General features: G+C 40.2%; 1 protein-coding gene across 1 annotated transcript in view; it reads right to left on the bottom strand.

The window, feature by feature from the left end:
• Positions 1-11,653: 11,653 nt before the first annotated feature.
• The window catches only part of C2H6orf89 (chromosome 2 C6orf89 homolog), a 55,539-nt gene continuing 45,219 nt past the window's right edge, over positions 11,654-21,973 (bottom strand). Inside the window, exons 7-8 of the mRNA XM_060231519.1 lie at positions 14,050-14,173; positions 11,654-12,375 (exon numbers count right to left, since the gene is read on the bottom strand). Of these exons, the coding sequence (XP_060087502.1) occupies positions 12,290-12,375; positions 14,050-14,173 (210 nt within the window). The 3' untranslated portion in view covers positions 11,654-12,289. The remainder of the gene's footprint in view (positions 12,376-14,049; positions 14,174-21,973) is intronic.

Genomic DNA, 21,973 nt, shown 5'->3' with positions numbered 1-21,973 from the left:
GTGAAGACTGCCCATTTATACTCACTCTTTGCTTCCTATTAATTAGCCAGTTTTTGATCCACAAGAGGACCTGTCCTTTTACTCCATGACTCTCAAGCTTTCTAAGGAGCCTTTGATGAGGAACTTTATCAAAAGCTTTCTGGAAGTCAAAGTAAACAACATCTATTGGGTCTCCTTTATCCACATGTTTGTTCACCCCCTCAAAGAACTATAACAGGTTAGTGAGGCAAGATCTTCCCTTACAGAACCCATGTTGAGTCTTCCTCAATAACCCGTGTTCATCAATGTGCCTACTCATTCTGTCCTTGATAATGGTTTCTACCAGCTTTCTCGGTATTGAAGTCAGACTGACTGGCCTGTAATTTCCCGGATCTCCTCTAGAATCCTTTTTAAAGATAGGGGTGACATTTGCTACCTTCCAGTCCTCAGGAACGGAGGCAGATTTCAATGAAAGATTACAGATTTTTGTCAGGAGATCCACAAGTTCAACTTTGAGTTCTTTCAGAACTCTTGGATGTATGCCATCCGGACCTGGTGACTTATTAGTTTTTAATTCGTCTATCAGTTGTAGAACCTCCTGTCTTGTCACCTCAATCTGACTCAGGTCTTTCAACACCCCTTCCAAAATTAGTGGTTCTGGAGTGGGCAAACACTTCTCGTCTTCCACAGTGAAGACGGAGGCAAAAAATGCATTCAGCTTCTCAGCCATTTCCCTATCCTCCTTCAGTAATCCTTTTACCCCTTGGTCATCCAAGGCCCCACTGCCTACCTGTCTGGTTTCCTGCTTCTAATATATTTGAAGAAATTGTTATTGTTGGTCTTTATGCTTTTTGCAATATGCTCCTCATAGTCCCTTTTTGCTTGCCTGATCACAGTCTTGCATTTGATTTGCCACAGCCTGTGTTGCCTTTTATTAATCTCACTTGGACTAGCTTTCCACAGCTTAAATGAGTCCTTCTTACCTTTTACAGCTTCCATTACTTTGTTTGTTAACCATGCAGGCCTTTTCTTATACCTGTTTGTGCCTTTCCTAACTTGTGGTATATATTTTATCTGAGCTTCTAGGATTGTAGTTTTAAATAGCCTCCAAGCTTCCCCAAGGGTTTTGACTGTATTTACCTTTCCTTTCAGTTTCCTCTTCACATGCCTCCTCATCTCAGAGAATTTACCCCTTTTAAAGTTAAACGTGGTTGTGCCGGTCTTTTGGGGCAACTCTCTATTTATACAAATGGTGATATCAATAACGTTATGGTCAGTGCTCCCAAGCCGTGCAATCGCTTTTACATCTCTCACCAAGTCTTGGGCATTACTTAGGACCAAAGCCAGGATCACCCCACCCCTGGTAGGTTCTGAGACCATCTGCTCCATAGCACAGTCATTGAGAGCATCAAGAAACTCAATCTCTTTCTCTCGACCAGAACACATATTGACCCAATCAATCTGCAGGTAGTTAAAATCACCTATTACGACACAGTTTTTATGTTTAGCCGCTATCTTTAATCCTTCCATCATATTATAATCGTCCTCTATCTTTTGATTTGGTGGGAGATAACAAACTCCCATAGTTAAATTTTCTTTTGGAAATTTATAATTTCCCAGGCAAGCTAGGCCCGCAACCTTTCTCCTGCCACCTCAAGACTTTGGCAGACAGTCCATACTGTTTGTCACCATCTCAGTGGACAACTCTGATCCATTACCCGGTAGAAAAGTAACAGCTAACCCTTCATCTATTTGAGATGAGTCCTCCCGAACCAGAGACCTTTCATCTCCTGTCGGCTTTCCCCCAAGATTTAGTTTAAAAACTGCTCTGCCACCTTTTTGATTTTAAGCACCAGCAGCCTCGTTCCATCCGGGGACAAGTGGAGACCGTCTCTTTTGTACAGCTCCCACTTGTTCCAGAAAGCATCCCAGTGCCTAACAAACTTAAACCCTTCCTCCTTACACCATCGTCTCATCCACACATTGAGACTTCTAATTTGTGCCTGTCTCTCCTGCTCTGCATGTGGAACAGGTAGCACTTCTGAGAAGGCCACCTTGGAGGGATTCCCGCTCACCAACTGAAGAAGAGGTCCCTTCTGAGAGCGCATTCCCCTTATCCTCAGCACGGTGCCCTGTTTCCTCTCGACCCTCATGCTTCCTGGCAGCAACGGGGCTGCCACGTTCAGAGCGGGGCTCATATATTACGCCCCCGAGAGTCTTTCCCGAGTGCCTAACTTCCCCGAGTGCCTATATGGCCGAGGACCTGCCTACCTGAGGGACCGTCTTTCCCCATACGAGCCCCAGAGAGCACTGAGGTCAGCAGGAAAGAACAAGCTGACTATCCCTGGGCCAAAGGAGGCCAAATTGCAGAACACCCGCACACGGGCCTTCTCCATCGCAGCTCCATGCCTATGGAACCAGCTTCCGGAAGAGGTGCGGGCCCTGCGGAGTCTTGACCAATTCCGCAGGGCCTGCAAGACCTTCCTTTTTAGGCTGGCTTTTACAGATTGCTGATTAATGATCGCTAAACAAATGGATCCGCCAAAATGATTTTGCCTCAGGGATCTTCGCTATCACGTAAACTGACAGAAATAGCACCAGGAACATCACTGTTACTGTCAAATTATGTTAAATGTGAATTGTGAAATTATGAATGTGAATGTGAATTTAGAATGGTTTTTAGATAATGTCGATTTTAACGTCTTGTATAACTACTGTATTGTATATTTTATGGATGTTGTTAGCCGCCCTGAGCCTGCTTAGGCGGGGAGGGCGGGATATAAATAAAATTTTATTATTATTATTATTTTATTATTAACTGACTGCCTCTGCTTCTCCAGGTCAGTCACCTCGGCCTCAAGGGTACATACTCATTCCCTGAGGACCAGAAACTCCTTGAATCGAGCACAAACCCAAGACTTCTGTCCTGTGGGCAGATAGTCATACATGTGACACTCAGTGCAAAACACTGGAAAGCCCCCACCACCACCCCTTGCTCACCTTTCAATACATTTAGTGATTGTTTGCAAATGGATGTTGCCGTTTCACACAGAAAAATCCACCTGCAAAGTGCACTGAATGTAGATTGATAGTAAAGAAGAGATTGGATTTATACCCCACCCTTTACTATCCAAAGGAGTCTCAGAGCAGCTTACAATCTCCTTTCCCTTCCCCTCCCCACCACAACAGACAGAAACTGCTCTTGAGTGGAACAGTCACTTGCCACTGACTCAAGGTCACATCAGCAGGTTCTTTTATGGTTGGGGAAACAGTATAAAACACTCTTGGTGTGGGAGATTCCAGTATGCAAACTTTGTGTGATTGCTTTTCCTGCACGTGGTCTTAAGACCTTTTGGTAACTGTTTGATATGTTTGATGATTAACTACTTCTGGATGATTGAAAGGTATGAGAGTTGGGACATCAAAATAAGGTGGGTAGTTCACCTGTTCTGGAGATGAATAAGAAAGATAGTGTTGACGTTTCTTTATTAACACAAGAATGTAGAGGCTTTTCTAGATGAAGTCCCACTTTTTGAAAAATACGTCGCCACACTGGCAAAAGTGCGTTTTTTCATCTTCATCTTGAGTAGACGCCCTCATGTATCTAGCTATGAATGACCATGTCGTATTAATCCATACATCCATAACCTTCATGCTTGATTACTTCAATGCATTCTACTTTGCCTTTGAAGACAACCCAAAAATGTCAGATGTTATAAGATGGAGCTACTTGCTTTTTGTCTAGAGCATGATTTCAGAATCACATCCAATCAGTTAAACTGCAGTTGCATTAATTAATAATCTACTTCTGGATTCAATTAAAGATGATCATAGAATCATAGAGTTGGAAGGTACCTCCAGGGTCATCTAGTCCAACCCCCTGCACAATGCAGAAAACTCACAAAAACCTCCCTCTAAATTCACAGAATCTGCATTGCTGTCAAATGGCCATCTAGCCTCTGTTTAAAAACCTCCAGGGGAGGGGAGCCCACCACCTCCCGAGAAAGCCTGTTCCACTGAAGAACCACTCTGTCAAGAAGTTCTTCCTAATGTTGAGCTGGAAACTCTTTTGATGTAATTTCAACCCACTGGTTCTGGTCCTACCTTCTGGGGCCACAGAAAACAATTCCACACCATCCTCTATATGACAGCTCTTCAGGTACTTGACGATGGTGATCATATCACCTCTGAGCCGCCTCCTCCCCAGGAGAGCCAGTTTGGTGTAGTTGTTAAGTGTGCAGACTCTTATCTGGGAGAACCGGATTTGATTCCCCACTCCTCCACTTGCACCTGCTAGCATGGCCTTGGGTCAGCCATAGCTCTGGCAGAGGTTGTCATTGAAAGGGCAGCTGCAGTGAGAGCCCTCTCCAGCCCCACCCACCTCACAGGGTGTCTGTTGTGGGGGAGGAAGGTAAAGGAGATTGTGAGCCGCTCTGAGACTCTTCAGAGTGGAGGGTGGGATATAAATCCAATATCTTCTTCTTTCTTCTTCTTAAACATGCCCAGCTCCTTCAACTTTTCCTCGTAGGATTTAATCTCCAGCCCCATCATCATCTTCATCACCCTCCTCTGGACCTGTTCCAGTTTGCCTATATCCTTCTTAAAATTTGGTGCCCCAAACTGAACACAATACTCCAGGTCAGGTCTTACCAGAGCAGAGTAAAGCGATACCATCATTTCACATGATCTGGACACTATACTTCTGTTGATACAGCCCAAAATTGCATTTGCCTTTTTAGCCACCACATCACACTGTTAACATGTCCAGCATGACACTAAGAGCACTAAGAGCCCTAGATCCTTTTCACACATACTACTGCCAAGACAAGTCTTCCCTATCCTATAACTATGCATTGGATTTTTCCTACCTAAATGCATAACTTTACATTTATCCCTGTTAAAATTCATTTTATTGGTTTCAGTCCAGTTTTCCAGCCTGTCAAGATCACCCTGCATCTTGTTTCTGTCTTCTACTATGTTAGCAACCCCTGCCAATTTAGTATCATCTGCAAATTTAATAAGCATTCCCTCTATTCCTTCATCCAAATCATTGATAAAGATGTTGAACAAAACAGGTCCCAGAATAGATCCTTAAGGCACTCCACTTGTCACTCCTCTCCAAGAGGATGAGGAACCATTCACAAGCACTCTTTGGGTGCAATCTGTCAGCCAGTTACAGATCCACCTAATGGTAACAGGATCCAAACCACATTTCACCAACTTGTCAACAAGGATAATATGTGGAACCTTATCACATGATGATCTAACACTTTAAAGGTTATCATGGCCTGCAACTTGTATATCTGAAGGACATCCTCTTTCTGTATATGCCAGCCTTCCTATTAAGAGGCCTTATTAGTGGTGCTTTCTCATGATTTAATTATGTGATATTTTTATTAAACCATTTTCTGCCATCTTGCCACCCAACTTAGGCAGTAAACAATCAAAACATTAAAACAAGCTTTAAAAATATATGTAACAATTTAAAACAATTAACAAAATGCATAAACAGGAAGGTCAGTGTGGGAATACCAAACAAAAACAGAAAAGTCTTCACTTGCTGGCAGAAAGCAATGACAGTAAGGAACACTGTCATTTCCATGAGAGCGCCCACCAAGGTTTCCTAAGTAGGTAAGGAAGGGGCAACATGAACTATTCAATTTCACATGTGCTGCAAAGCATACTTTTTGATGCACTTTTAATATCTTAGAAAGACTAGTGGTTTTTTTCTGGCAGTAGTTTTAATGCAGAGCTGTACTACTAGAATGCACTCCACATAAAGTCATTTAGAAACTCCACTGCAAAAGGTAGCTACCAGCTTTCAGATTGTCAGGCCATCAAAAGTACATTACATAACTGCCCCAGAATTTGCACTAGCTCCTTATTAGCTTCCAGACACAATTCAATGCAATTTATATCTATAAAGCCCTAAATAGCTGTATACCCTAACTTTTGGAATCACTTGCTCTCTTATGTACTTCCAAACTCAGTTCAGGCATTTCTTTAGCACATTTTCTATCCCTATCTCTTTCTGACCCCAACCTTTACCAAAAAAACTTCCAAATTCTATGAATCGGCAAACACTTCAGTTAGAATAAGTCCAGCTAACAATTTCATGCAGCTTGGCTTAGTTTTCAGAATATGTTGTACAGAAACAACTGGAGTTGCCAGTAGGCTTCCCAATCCCCAGTTCCCAGTGGGGGATTCCCCGGTTTTACAGGCTTCCCTCCGCCCCCAGCCAGTTGGCTGGCGGGGGGAAAGCTCCCCCCACACAAAGCCACCCTGTACCTCTAGATCTTGGGCAGGACCTGTTTGCAGTTTTAAAATGTGTGTGCGCCTTTAAATTGGAGCAGGAAGTACTTCATGGGGAAGGGTTAGCAACAGCAGACCTCGTCAGAGTGCAGCCCCTCTGTTTGTTTTGCTTTCCTTTCGGACGAGTGTGTGTGTAAAAGAGCAGCGTAGCCCCTGTACTTTCTAGACCTCATTGTGGAGGCACCAAAGACTCCTGCTTTGTTCTACTGCTTCAGACCTACACGGCTGCCCACTTGCACCAGAGACAGTTAAGTGTGTGTGTGAGTGAGAGAGAGAAAACGGTGGGAGGGAACTCTATTATTCCCTATGGAGACTTATTCTCATAGGAAATAATGGAGAATTGATCCACGGGTATCTGGGGCTCTGGGGGGGCTGTTTTTTGAGGTTGAGGCACCAGATTTGCAGCATAGCATCCAGTACCTCTCTCCAAAATACCCCCCAAGTTTCAAAAAGATTGGAATAGAGGGTCCAATTCTATGAGCCCCAAAAGAAGGTGCCCCTATCCTTCATTATTTCCTATGAAGGGAAGGGATTTAAAAGACGCGTGGGTCCCTTCAAATGTGATGGCCAGAATTCCCTTGAAGTTCAATTATGCTTGTCACACCCTTGCTTCTGGCTCTGCCCACAATGTCTCCTGGCTCCACCCCCAAAGTCCCCAGATATTTCTTGAATTGGATTTTGCAACCCTAGTTACCAGCTCTGCATTGTGAAATTCCTGGAGATTTTAGGGGTGGAGCCTGGAGAGGGTAGAGTTTGGGGAGGGGAGAGACCTCGGTAAGGTAGAATCTACCTTCCAAAACAGCCATTCCCACCCCCCAGGAAACTGTTTTGTTTTACCTTGAGACCAGTTGTAATTTCAGGAAATTCTAGCCAGACTTTTTTTTCTTTCTTGGCAGAGTACATGAATCACTTTGCCACTTCACCACTGGACAGCAGGGTTCTAACATACATTCCTCCCCACATCCCATAGGTTTTATTAACCCTCAAAGTAGTATGGACTAAACAGTGGTTTGTTGGAATGATTTTTTTTTTCAAATAAAGAGGAAAAGCCACTTAGGGGAAAGTGCATCAACAGCCATTTTTAATTTCAAAAAATAAAAATCCCCCACCCTCAAACAAACATATCTGACTTATTTACATTCTTTACAGGCATTTTCCAAGTATATACAAAAATTATAATATATTAGTTTAGAATTGTCCATAAAACTGCATGAATTGCATATTTACATTCTTTCATTGCAAGCAAAATAAAGTTCTATAATTTGGTGCTTATGCTTTTCCAATACATATAGCACTATTTCCCTCTCAGCCCTGAGCCATTGTAATAAGTACAACAGTGAGCCATTTTACACATATTCCCTGCACAGACAAATGATGTCAAAAAAATAAAAGTCATCTGTTCAAGTCTTAAATGCAATAGGAAAGCCCAGCATTTCCGATACTCAATAAAACAGCAGAACCCATTTTCTTTTAAAAACCACCATTTTTAGACTTCCTTGAACTGCATATTCCCCAACATATAACATACGAAGAGGAAAAAACTGATTACTCTGAGATATAAATGCTGTCTTATTCATTTGCTACAAAGCAGCCAGGTATCTTGATACTCAGGATATGGTCTTTGTGGGTGCCAAATGCCCAAAGACTGCAATGTGGCAGATGAATGGTTGGTGTGCTCACCACCTGGCAGGACAGAAGCTCGAAGAAGGTTCCAACTAGTACAGTCTTGCTGAAAGTGCAGGTTAGAGATTACTCCTTTCCTTTCAGATCGGAAGTTTTCCTCCAAGAGGAGTAAAAAGGACCAAATCACATAGCATCTTCCCACACTGTCTATCAGGAAAACCCACATTCTCTCTACAACTGTTCAGAAAGTCTCAGAAAGCCACTTGATTATACTTTACACAAAGGCTGCATTGAACTTTGAAACTAGTCTAAAAGTTGCAGTTTTGAAAAAGACCGTAGTGACTTAAACACAAAAGTTTGCATTCAAATGAAGAGGTACAGGGTGTGGCTAAGCAACTGGGAAAGTCTCAGTTTGAATGCCTTGAGATCAATAAGCCTGCCCCACCCCATTCACCTCTTCTTGCCATTATGTCAGATCAAGTCAATTCACCAAGGCAGAGTGATTTGCTTATAGGGAAAAAACTCTCATTACTAAGAGAAACTGGCAAGTTGCATTTTGTCTGGTGAACTCTTAACAATTAATATGCCATCTTCCTGCACCATGATGAGCCAATCTTTGGGATCCCAGGCACAGGATATAAGAATGCATTATGAGTTGAGACTTTTCCCTGCAGCCACTGTGGCCGGACCTGCCTGTCCCGCATTGGTCTTGTCAGCCACCAGCGAGCCTGCAGCAGACGTGGACTATTGCACCCTTCTTAAATCTTCGTGCGCGAAGCCAAGCCGAGAGAGAGAGAGAGAGAGAGATGAGTTGAGACATTAACCTCTACCAGTTTGGCACAGCAGAAAAGACATGAAAGAGAAATGAAACACAGGCCAAGATGCATAATTATGGGCACATGTAATGATTTGTGGAAGAAAGAATTAGTAGCATGCAACAAAAAAGCATTAAAAGATTGCAGAGGAGTGAGAAACAGCAAAGGACAGTAACTGTATACACACAATTTCTGCTGAAATGTTTTAGAACCAAGTATGTGACAGATATTTCATTACCAAACTTGGAATTTGCCCAACTTCCTACAGTTCACACATCATGCCTGTTGCAGAGTTTGGGAAAGTATTTCTTTATGACTGTGTGTCACAAACAGCAATTACTCTGAAAGGCTTTTTGTTGTTTTTGAATGGGTGACTTATCTGCAGATCTTGATCAAATAATCAGACTTGGAGTCCAAATTTTAATTCATAGGATGACTGGTCTTCCTGAAGGTTCCTTTTCAACCTCATTCTCCAGGGCTGCAGTAAATGTCAGAAAGAATAATATTATTCTTCTAGCTAGCCATTGCAGAAACAGACAGGGGCAGGTGCTATAGTATGCTCTAGAATGGTAGTTGGAACTCCAGATCAGCCATGAAAAACTGTGATTGGATAAAGTGCTCTTAATCAGCCGAAAATCAGAAAACTTAGACCTCTGGTCCTTGTTGAGCAATTACTTCTGCTTTTAATTCCTTGCAGCTTGGGGAAGGGAAGGGAGAAAATGTACTGGAAGTTTAAAAACAAATGATGTAAACTCCAGAGGGAATGAGGCTTGGCCACGTGCACAGTACCTCCTAGACACAAAGGCAAAAGCCTGTGGAAAGAAGTGCACGTGGAAAGCCAGTTGTATGCAAGGCAGACTAATTCTCTTTTGTCCAACAAACTATTTACTGATCCGCATTTGAGAAGAAAAAATGTTTTTATGAGAATGCTTATACAGCATATGCACAAACTGGACTGCAAAGCCACAGTTCTCTCAAGACCCTGAGGTTTACAGAAAGAAGGAATTTTTTTACCCTTTTGCTATTAGCTATCAGCATTGCTGATATTCCCTAAGATAAGAGATTTTACTACCAAACTAGAAATGGTGTCCATACCAGACAAAATAAAAAGATTAAAACTTGCCCTCATCCTTGACCATACCCAATCTGAATAAACCTAGAAACCAAGACAAACTTGCATGCTTCAAAAAGTAGGGTTTTTTAAAAAAAGAACTCAAAATACGTAAATTTTAGATTCCTATTCACTTATCTTTCACCCGTTGCTTAATTGTCTTAATAAAATAAGATCAGCATGATTTCCTGTAGCTTTGTTATAAATTCAGGTGGTTGTCACTTATTCAGAAGTAATAGAACAAGTTCTGCAGCCTGGATCCTAACTATGTTTTCTGCTGGCAGACAACACTTCTGCCAGCAGAGAGGGGACAGCTGTTTCTCTCCTTCCATTGCAGAGCCCCACTTCACACCACTATTCTGTTCCTGATGTCCCACCAGCCTGTTCCCCCCCCCCGCCCCGCTTCCGTATGATTTCAAGGGAGAATGTAGGTCGCACTGGTTGCAGGGGATGGGGTGTGTTTGGAAAATTTGCTTCTGCTCATGATAGATAGGATCCAGTCTTACTCTACCTGCTGTTATCTGATATCTTCTTAATGATATTCTGCTCTTAAAGCTTCCCCTCCCCTTATCAATCTCAGGCAGGTTTGAAGAAGCAAGTGTGAGAGTTCCCACTATACAAAAAAGAAAGACAGAAAATATGGGGGTGGGGGTGTAGGCAAAGGATTGCAAGGTCAAGGAAAATGCTGGAGAAGGAGGCAAACTGAAAACCAACCCTCCAAAAGTCCAGACTTCCACAGTGCTATCCCCTATTTTATATGTTGATCTTTATAATACACAAATCTCCAATTTCAGGGTCATATGCTAGTCTCACATTACATTCTGCAAGTCAGCAATGCATGTCTGATAAACAGACCGCTCACAATTAAATAGGAAGCATTTGGCACAGTACTGAAAAGAACTGGGCCCTGATTCTGATAGGTTGTTCCAGCCTTTTCTTTAAAACTGAGCTCTACTTATAAATAAATAAATTTTTCTTCTTGTTTGGAAAGTGCATTGTTTTGGGGTTTTTTTAAAAAATCCCTAATTGCATATAAATATGTTCAAGTTGATGCCCAAGCCCTCATTGCTGGGCTCTAACTGCAGCCTGCCTGACACAGCTGTAGATTATCTTAATATAGCAGGAACCTAAAGATTCACTCTTGGGAAGCACCACCACAACTGTAGAAAACACATGCTTGAAACTGATCCTCTCTAAAGGCACAAGACAGAGGAGCTTGGAAGGAGCTCAAGGATGATCAACATGCATTCTAAAACATGGATTAAGACTCAGGAAAACAACAAAACACAGGGGAAGGGGAAGAACACAAGCATACACATAGCACAGTCCTTAACAACTCCCTGATACAACCCTGCCCTTAATTACAGTAATTAGAGTATCCACCCATCAGCATTTTTAAACAAGAGATGGGCAAGAGTATTAGAGCAAAATATGCATGGAAAACTTTTAACATCATTTCGTAGGCTTAGATGGATACAGCTATAGCAGACCAAAATGTGGATTATTTGGGGTGCTCTCAAAAAAAGCCCAATTTTCAGAAGAATCATCCTTAACAATTTCTGCAAAAATAAAACAAAAACAACCCTATAGCATATTGCACTAAGCAGCCAAATGCTTAATCATTTTGAAAAATCCTAGATTTGACATTATTGATCCAATCTAGGGAATCAGTAAGAATATGCATTTTAACGCATTGGTGAAGAGGAATGGAAAGGAAATTTGCAAAGTGCTTCCCCTTTGGCAAATACACAAACTCCACCTTAACCACATACACACAAAAAAGGATGGCTACATAAAATCACACCAGAGGGTTGTTAGGGGAGCAAATATAGTAGATTTTACTGGAAAGAATTATGCTTGAATATTATGATAATGCAGAAGAGTCATCACATCATGGCAAAGGTTGCAGCTGCAGATGAAATTTCTGTGCCCAGGCTGTAACACAGAACCAGATCAGAGCAGATTCCTCCCGCAATTGTGTCCTCAGGCTTCAGATTACATTTCAGTAACTTGTTCCTTTTGTAGAAGTGACCCAGATACAGACTAGTAAGCAGTCTGGACAATACATCTCCAGGATGTCTGGAAAGAAGTATTTAGTAAGAACTCCATCTGACGTGTCAGAAAGTGGTGCTCACAAAGAGCACAGATCCTCTCCCATTTCCGAACCCTTCCACTGACTTTCAAGGACAACTCTATGTGAAAACAGAGAAATCTTGGGCTCCTCCAATTACGTCTGATACATTTAAGGAAGGGTCCATATTATCTTGAAGGTCTGATGAAGATGCCCCTTTAAAGTGTACAGTCTCCCTCGCTGCAAGATGTGCAGAATAAGGAAAACCACATCCTTGGAAATTGAGGCTACATCATCCTCATCTCTTCTGTACTCTGCTTCCTTGTCTTTGATTGTGCAGTTTTCTCATACTGAATCTGGGTTCTTTCTCAAGTGTTTTTAGCTGGCGGATCCATCACAAACAACGGCAGGCTCTGATCCCATAGAATTAAAACTTGTTGTCCAATATTCCATGTTCACAAAGCCTTCAGGGTTGGAAAAGCAAAGATATTGCATGAGTCTGTTCTACAGTAATCTACTTTTAAAATGGCAATGCACTGGCAAGCTATGCCCTTCACAAATTAGTCTGATCTCCCAAAATATTTATTTACATGGTTCGACCTCAATTATATGAGTCAGTTTTTCTCTTCCATCCAATGGTAATGAACTTAAAAACAGGACAGTCTTTTTAAGAGTCCTGACTCCTGATTATCCTTTTAGGCCTATATCAAGGGAAACAGAAAACAGGAGCATTCTCAAAACTGAACTCTGCAGTGCTACAAAGCATGTAACTGCAAAGACTGCCAAATGTGTTGAGCCATATCAATCTCTTTCTTTTTTCAGAGTCCTAAATCTTTACCAGCAATTTATCAGTACTTCAAGAAAGTAATGAATTTACTATGACACAAACTTTTTAAGGTGAGAACTACTTTATTAGAGGAAATAAGCATTGCTCTACAGAGAGTCATACCATAAGACGGGGGTGTCAAGCTCAATTGTTATGAGGACCAAATCTGACATAAATGAGACCTTGTCGGGCCGGGCCATGTTAGGCCGGGCCATGTGTGTACCTATTTAAGATTAGGTAGCAGAGATATAAACTTTTGCAAAGGACACAGACAAATCCAATTGAAGATTAAAAAAAAAAAACCCTTAAAATAAAACATGCTTAAAACATTAGCACATTGGTGCTTTCTATGTATTTCTCCCTTGGGATCCAGGGAACTGAGCAAGGAAGCTCTGGCTTTCTCCTTCCTTCCCCAGGGGACCAGGAGGGGAGCAAGCCTCAGCCGATACAAGGAAGAGATGCTTGGCTCAGTATCTCTGCTATGGGACTGAAAGAGCCTGGCAAAGCAAGCAAGCTCTGTCTCCCCATTTCTTCCCCAAGGGAGAAGCCTCAGCCAATGGAGAAAACAGAGCTTTTGCTCTGTAGCTCCTGTGCAATTGAGCAAGCCTGGCAAAGCAAGCTGTGATGCAGAAGGAAGCAAGATATAGGGAGAAGGAAGCAGATGACAGCCAGTTGCTCGGGGGCCTGATTTGGCCCCCAAACTGCATGTTTGACACTCCTGCCATAAGACATTTGTTAATCTTCAAGGTACCATAGCGATTCTGTTGTCATATTTGTTCCAACAGGCTATCACAGTTGCTTCCAGAGTGAAACCTGCTTAACCAAGAGTAGTTTTCTGTTAATTTTTCAGTTGTACAGCTCTGCTTTCAAGTATGGTAAAGAACAGTACAGTAGATAATCAAAAAGTGGGTGCCATGGATACTGGTGTAGCAACATTCTGCCATACATCATACCCTTTGTTTAAATAGCTGTTTGCTTTTTTACTGCTGCAGCAAACTAAGCTGATGCCTTTCAGCAAGCTTTCCACAATGGCAAGGCATCCTTCCAGAGTGGGAAGCATCAATTTAGACCATATTGGATACACAGAGTTCATGCATTTCCCAAAAGACAGGGTGTAGAATACATTATCTTCTCTGTTGTATAATGACACTTAGAACATTTAGTTGGGCACAATTATCATTTGCTGTAGCCATGGCTTGACTTTTTTCCTAGTGCATTGGGTACAACAGGCAGCACTGAACAGGGCCCAAAACACTATGGGCCAACCCATGCTGCAGTATAACATCAGCAAGGGCCATAGGACAATACTCACCAACATCCCCGGCTTCTAACTCCACCACCAGCATCTGGCAATGTTCTCTGCACAATGATGAAGGAGCAGCATGTAAGGTAAGCCGACCACTTCCAACCACAAAGGCGCTCTGTAGCCTGTAAGTCTGAAAAATATAGGGAAGGAACTTCAATTATCCTCTGTCCTTCTAGTTTCATGGAAAAGCAAGAGCAATAAAGCAGCAACAAAGCAAAGACAGAAGAGCAGTGTTTACTATAAGATGGATCATTATCAAAAGCCAGACAGAGCAGTCAAAAAGCCCCATAACTCAAGGATCTTGCCATTTTAAATGGAAGAGAAGTTTGATCTTGGAGCTGTAACATCTACAGGCACTTCATCTCTGTTTCTTATCACTGACTTATCCGTGGGGAGAAAAACACAGAGAGTGACTGCCACCACCCATCTGTCTGGAAACTGAGAGCCACTAAGCATGAAGCATATTGGGGTAGTTTCTGGAAATTGCTTCATGTGTATACACTTCTGCCACACAGAAAAACCACCAGAGAAAGCAATCCCCACAACCATCTGCCTGGGACTCAAAAACAGCCTGTGTCCAAGGCAGGGACTGGAAGCTGCAGGGGATAGTTCCTTGCTTTCACTCCTGTCTCCAAACAAATGGCCTTAGATTCAACAAGCTGTTTCCTCAGAAAGAACTGCTCGTGAAGAACTGCTGCTGCAGTCCAAAATACGCCCCCCTCAAAATGGCATTTCTAGGGGTCCCTGTCCTTCAGGAGAAGAATTTCAGAGGGGCACTTTGAGCTGCAGGAGGAGGGGAAGGAGAGAAAGTCATATTCTGCAGGCCGAAATCCTTCTGTCTGTGGATACGCTCCACTGAAGACAACACACAAAAACAAGGAACAAGCACTACCACCACTACCTAGGATTGACAGTCTTCAGATCCAAGAAAGAGGGTGGCAAAATCTGAGCATATCGCAGTCCTATGCTGCAATGTCAGAGGTTTTGCTACCACAAAAGCATCTTTACCCGGGGCTTCCAGGGTTGGAAAATGGAGAGCTGAACTGCTTCTCACAAGGGGAGCAGACTGGGGTCTCTGTTCAGGGTAGAAAAGACGATCCCGACGCCTACTGCCTACTTTTCTCAGCTAGAGATTAGTCCAAGACATGCTTGAAATATTCTGAGGAGATTTACTTTGGCTGAAAAGGAGTTCCGAAGGGGCTCCTTTGAGGCTTTGAAGAGTCTCCGGCGACAAATTTCATTCCAACATCTACAGAGAACCCCCAGGGTCATTCAGTTGACTTAAACTCACCAGGTTCCAATGCTTCTTTGTTCTACTTAACAGCTGAATTAACATCAGCACGGTGTCTACTTGGATAGCTAACGTGGAAGGTACTGATCTTTATCTATCATTCTGGGACTAAAATAAGAGCTTTAAAAGAAAGACTAAAAGGTGGCAAGTTAAACATATTATGTCAATATAAAGAAGAGGAGGGGGTGAAATTAAGACTATTTGATATTAAAGAACAGCGTTAAAAGATGAGAAAAACAATTAATGTTTTGAATACCTGCGGTTTCTGCTGAAAACCCCCATTGTCACAGAGTTGCTGATCTAGTGGACGTCACAGGAAGTGCGTCATTAAAGTATCGAGAGATCTTTGGATCACTGAGAACGGGATTTGGTAGCAAGCAAGGCAGGAAGTGGCCGTTGAAAGAAGGTAAAATTGCAAGTGAACCAGCCTACTCTGGGACTAAGAAATCATAAAAAAACATCGGCAGCCATTAAGAGGTAAAAAAAAAATTAAAATTATTTAAAGCTATTTGGACTTGGAAAATTAGTGGAGCCGGAATATTTGGACATTATAAGGTGAAAAATATTGTACAATATCAACAAAATTAATTTGGGTAGCCTTTAGAAGAAAAAGGAAAAATTTTTTAAAAGAGGTACAGAAAAACAGCGGGCGCCATCTTAGACAGAATTAAAACCTTCAAAATTAATATCTTGACCTGGGAAGCTCCAGGAACGGCAATTTTGGGCTCATTGAAAAAGGCAAGCCTCTGTCTTTAAAATCTTATACTTGAAATTTCGTTTGGAGAGATCAATTTTTGGAGCTTATTTACATGTCAGACCATAAGCCAATACGTACAAGGGCTGGCTCACTTGAAAAGATGCAGGAGCAACTGGATGCTATGGAGGCAAGAATGTGAAAGGGATGAAAGAGCTAATAACTGCCTGTAAAAAAGAAATAAAGAAGGACATTGAATCCAGTAAAGAAGCTCTAAAAAAAGAAATTGAGGATCTCAGAAATGACACTTTAGTAACATCTAAGAAGTACAAGAGGTGGAGGAGAAGGTGAAAGAACATGATTCCACCTTTTAAAAAGTGCAAGAGAAGGTAGTAATGCACGACTGCAAGCTGATGGAAAATCAGATACGCTTGAAAGGGGTACCTGAAAATGAACAAAATGACCTGAAGGAATATATAACAAAAATCATTGCTGAATTTTTAGGTGAAGACCCAGAAGATTCTAAACACCTGTATGACTATGTATACAGGGTCAACTCATTCTATGCTAAGAAGAATAAATTACCAAGAGATGTGATGATAAGGTTTGTGACATGAGATATGGTTGGAAAGATCATGAGTAAAAACTTTGTAAAAACACTAATGGTTGAAGACAGCAGAGTAAGAATAATGAAAGAGCTGCTAAGGAAGGTTATAACTGACAAAAGACTATACAAAAAATTAACAGACAAGCTACGAGACAATGAAATAAGGTACAAATGGATACTACCAGAAGGTTTGAGTTTTGAACATCAAGGAAAAAGGATTACAATTACAAGCACGCAAGAACTATGAAGGTTTTTTGAAGAGCATAAAGAATTTGGGGATACAGAATAAAGTAAAGAATCATGATGGATTACAAATTAATATATTGGAATGTAAACGGACTAAATTCACCACAAAAAAGAAAGGCAACATTTCATTGGATTAAAAAACAAAACTGTAATATAATCTGTTTACAAGAAGTACATATAAAACAGAAGGATTATAATTTTTTGTGGAACAAACAATTGGAATTTTTTTCATTGGCTAAACAGAAAAAAGAGGCGTGCTTTTATATATTAAACAAGAATTGAATCCAAAATTGATCTTTCAAGATGATGAAGGGAGATACATAGCAGTGGAAATAATGTTGAATGAAAAAAAAAGTTGCTATTGGGAGTGTATCCACCAAATGGAGCAAAAGATTCTTTCTTTAAAAACATTACGCAGCAGCTTGATCAAGTGGCATATGAACAAATTATAATAATGGGAGATTTTAATGGTACTGTTAAAAATATACTGGACAGATCTGGGAAAAAAAATAATAAGGAAGGAAAATTGCCAAAGTCATTTTTTTTAATTAATTAAATAAGAAAGTTTGGATGATATATGGAGGAAGTTTAACCCTGATGTGCAGGACTATACTTTTTTTTCAGCAAGACACAACACTTTTTCAAGAATTGACATGATGTGGAGTACAAAAAATTTGGGTCTCATAACGAAAAAATATGAGATTCTTCCCAAGATAGCAGCAGATCATAATCCATTAATGTGGTTAACTATGCCGGTTAAAAAGATGAGGAGGTGGAGGTTAAATGAGGATTTACCACAGAATAAAGAAATAGTGGCATCTCGGGATCAAGTGCCGTGTTCTACTGGAGAAAGTTTTCCTTCCAGACATTTTGTTCTCAGCTGCGGAGAACATCCTCAGTGGCGTTGCAGCCGGAGCAGGCGCTCTGACCTTCTTGGCTGCTGTGCACTCAATGCACAGCAGCCAAGAAGGTCAGAGCGCCTGCTCCGGCTGCAACGCCACTGAGGATGTTCTCCGCAGCTGAGAACAAACGTCTGGAAGGAAAACTTTCTCCAGTAGAACACGGCACTTGATCCCAAAAGATTCTACAAACCCTAATGATGTTACCAGCCGTGAAAACCTGAAATCTTTGATAATCTAAAGACTTCTTTCAAATAAACGATAATGAGGACTGAATTTCAAATGGTATGGGATGCATATAAAGCAGTGATGAGAGGTATCTTGATTACATTGAATAATAAAGATAAAAGAACAAAAGAAAAACAAATGTTGGACATTCAAAATGAAGTAAAGAAAAAGGAAACAGAATTTAAAAAGAGACCTGGGAAGAAGAAAATCATGAGGGAGATTACAATATTACAAACACAAATGAGACATTTGTTAAATAAAGAATTGGAATGGAATTTGAAAAGATTGCAACAGAAATCCTTTGAAGGAGCAAATAAACCTGGAAAATATTTGGCTTGGCAAATGAAAAAAAAAGGGAGAACAAAATTATTAATAAAATAATAGTTGGAGGAAAAGAGATTGTGGATCAAGAAGGAATTAAAAGAGAAATTTTTAAATACTATGCCAAATTGTTTAAAGGTTTAAAAATAAAGAAAAGATGGAAGTATATTTACAAAAAGTTAATGTAAATCCCCTTACAGAAAATATGGCGAAGGTCCTGAATGAACCAATAGAAAAATGTGAGATTGAAACAGCAATAAATTCAATGAAAATGGGAAAGGCACCGGGTCCAGATGGATATACAGTAAAGTTTTTTAAAGTCCTCAAGGAGGAGTTAGTACCCAAACTTCAAAAATTGATGAACATTATAAGAAAGCAGTAATTTCATTGATTCCAAAAGAAGATAGACATGCTACAAATGTAAAAAATTATAGACCAATTTCATTGTTAAATAATGACTATAAAATATATACACGAATACTAGCAGAGCAACTTAAACAATATTTGATGAATTTTATTAAAGAGGAGCAAGCAGGATTTCTTCCTAGGAGACAAATAAGAGATAATATGAGAACTGTTGTAGATATTGTAGAATACTACAAAAGACATCCAGAAAAAGAGGTTGCATTATTCTTTGCAGATGCAGAGAAAGCTTTTGATAATGTGAACTGGGACTTTATGTTTGTGGTAATTGAGATTGGGAGAAAAATTGAGATTGGGAGAAAATTTTATAAGAATGGTGAAGGCGATATATACTGAACAAGGTGCAAGACTTTGTATAAATGCAGATTTGATGGAAAATATGATAATTAGCAACGGAACAAGACAAGGCTGCCCTCTTTCTCCATTGTTATTCATAATGACTTTAGAAATCTTGCTGATGCAAATTCAAGAAGACAAAGAAATAGAAGGTTTGAAATTGAGAGGTTTTTCTTATAAATATAGAGCATTTGCAGATGATGTAATGTTTATTAATGAAAATCTGATACAAGTAACACCATTGTTGCTTTGTAAAATACAAGAATATGGAGAACTGGCGGGCTTTTATATAAATAAAGACAAATTGAAAATCTTATGTAAAAATATGTCAACTGCTAAACAAAAAGAATTACAAAGTCTAAGAGAATGTGAAGTTACTTCTAAAGTAAAATATCTAGGTGTGGAAATTACAATGAGAAATATTGATTTATATAAAAACAACTATGAAAAGCTTTGGCGTAAAATTGATGAAGATATGTTAAAGTGAAACAAGCTCAATCTATCATTGTTAGGCAGAATAGCTGCAATCAAAATGAACATTCTACCAAGAATTATGTATTTGTTTCGAACAATTCTGATAGTGAAGGACAGTAAACAATTTAATAAATGGCAAAGGAGAATTTCAGAATTTGTATGGGCCGGGAAGAAACCAAGAATCAAAATGAAAAATTTAACAGATGCAAAAGAAAGAGGAGGATTTCAATTACCAGATTTAAAGTTATACCACAAAGAAGTATGTTTGGTATGGATAAAAGAATGGATGACATTATTAAATAAAAACCTTTTAGTATTGGAAGGACATGGAAATATATTCGGTTGGCACGCATATATGTATTATGGAAAAAATAAGATGGATGGTTTTTTCTCTCATCACTATATAAGAAGAAATTTGTTAAATACGTAGATAAAATATAAAAAATATGGAGATGAAAGGAAGCCGTTGTGGATCGTGCCAACAGAAGTAATAAAACTATCTCCTGCGATGGTTGAAGAAAAGTGGTTACCTTATAGTCAACTGTTAAAAATACAAGGTGGTAAGATAGAATTAAAAACAGCTGAAGAATTAAATAACAAATATGATTGGTTTCAAATGCAACAAATTAAGAGCTTGGTGGAAAAAGATGTTAAAAATGAAGGAATAAGAAGAGCAAACTGAGCTGGAAAAAGTTCTGCTTGGAGATAATGATAAGTTAATTTCAAGAATATATAAATTACTATTGAAATGGTCTACAGAAGATGAAGTAGTAAAATCACAAATGATAAAGTGGGCAATTAATATAAATAAAGAAATAAAAATGGAATCATGGGAATACTTATGGAAGAACTCTATGAAGATATCGACATGCTATAATATTAAAGAAAATTGTTTTAAAATGATGTACAGATGGTATATGACACCCAAAAAACTGGCAAAAATGAACAATAAGGTTGTTCAGATAGATGTTGGAAATGTAAAAAACATGAGGGTTCTTTCTACCATATGTGGTGGACTTGTGACAAAGCAAAACAGTTTTGGCAAATGATTCAACAAGAGATTTCAAAAATTTTGGGATATGCGTTCAAGAAAATTCCAGAAACTTTTTTATTGGGATTACAAATAGAAAATTTTCCAAAACAAGACAGAACAATAATTTGGTACTTACTTTCAGCTGCTAGGACATTGTATGCACAGTTGTGGAAGCAAGATAAATGACCAGAAAAATGGGACTGTGTTTTAAAAGTTATGTCCTGGAGTGAAATGGATAAACTTACAAGAATTTTAAAAGACTATGAGTTGGAGAGTTTTAAAATGGAGTGGGAGAAGTTCAGAAGATATGTGGGAAAAGAATGGAAAATAAAAGGACATTGGGTGATTTTTGATAATAATTGAATAATGAAAATGGACTAAAATAACTGAGTTGGTTTATATAGGTTTTGTTTACTCTCTTGTAGGATGATATGTAGTTTTCTTTTTTAAGGAAATTCTTTAAGTGATAAGGTTACCTTTTTTTATTAGTATTTTAAGTAATTGACACCGGCGGGAGTCTTAATATGGGGGGACGGGAGGATAAAATTGAGTAATGTATGGGATAGGTATAGAGTGTTTTTCTTTTTATGTTATTAGTATTGGATATTATTACCATATGTTACTAAATAAAAAAATTGTTTTAACCAAAAAAAGCATCTTTACCCAATAGTTTTCCTCCCAATGGAGAAATCAGGAAAAATTATTATCCCACTTCACTGAATACATAACTAGGAATACCACATAGATCCAAGAGGGCAGCTGTGTTGGTCTGAAGCAGTTGAACAAAGCAGGAGTCAAGTAGCACCTTTAAGACCAACCAAGTTTTATTGAGAACGTAAGCTTTCATGTGCTCTCTAAGCACGCTTCATCAGATAAGGTGATCAGGTATCCCCTCGTCTGATGAAGTGTGGTTAGAGAGCACAGGAATACCAGAGTCCAAGGTCACAAAGGGAGTGTGTGATGGAGCTCTGAACTGAACCAAAAGTCCCAAAGTCTAGGACAGCACCCAGACCATCGATACATGTAGGTCAGTCAGTGTTCACCCACTCCACCCAGGCCCATAGCCCCGGGAGGGGCAGACCCCTCTGTTCACTCCCCCTCTTCAGCTATATGACCCCTCCATTGGAGTCTTCCATCCAGTGAGATTCCTGGCCAGCGAGGAGCCGCTGAACTAATAAGCCCTAGCCCTTTGGTTTTACTTTTCATGGGCTGCTGCTGCCGCCGCTGCGGGCCTGGGAGGCAGAGGAGGTGGCAGCACAGAGCCAGCGAGGGGCTATGGTGGCTAGCAGTGGGTGACAGGGGTGGGGCTCGGCCGGCATCTGCTGGGGCCCATATGCATGCCCTGCCATGGAGCAGAAGCGGTGGGGATGCTCAAGAG

Source organism: Heteronotia binoei, chromosome 2 (genome assembly GCF_032191835.1).
Source record: "Heteronotia binoei isolate CCM8104 ecotype False Entrance Well chromosome 2, APGP_CSIRO_Hbin_v1, whole genome shotgun sequence".
In the NCBI taxonomy this organism is placed as follows: Eukaryota; Metazoa; Chordata; class Lepidosauria; order Squamata; family Gekkonidae; genus Heteronotia; species Heteronotia binoei.
Note: the sequence above shows the minus strand (reverse complement) of the source record. Positions and strands in the feature narration are given on the sequence as shown.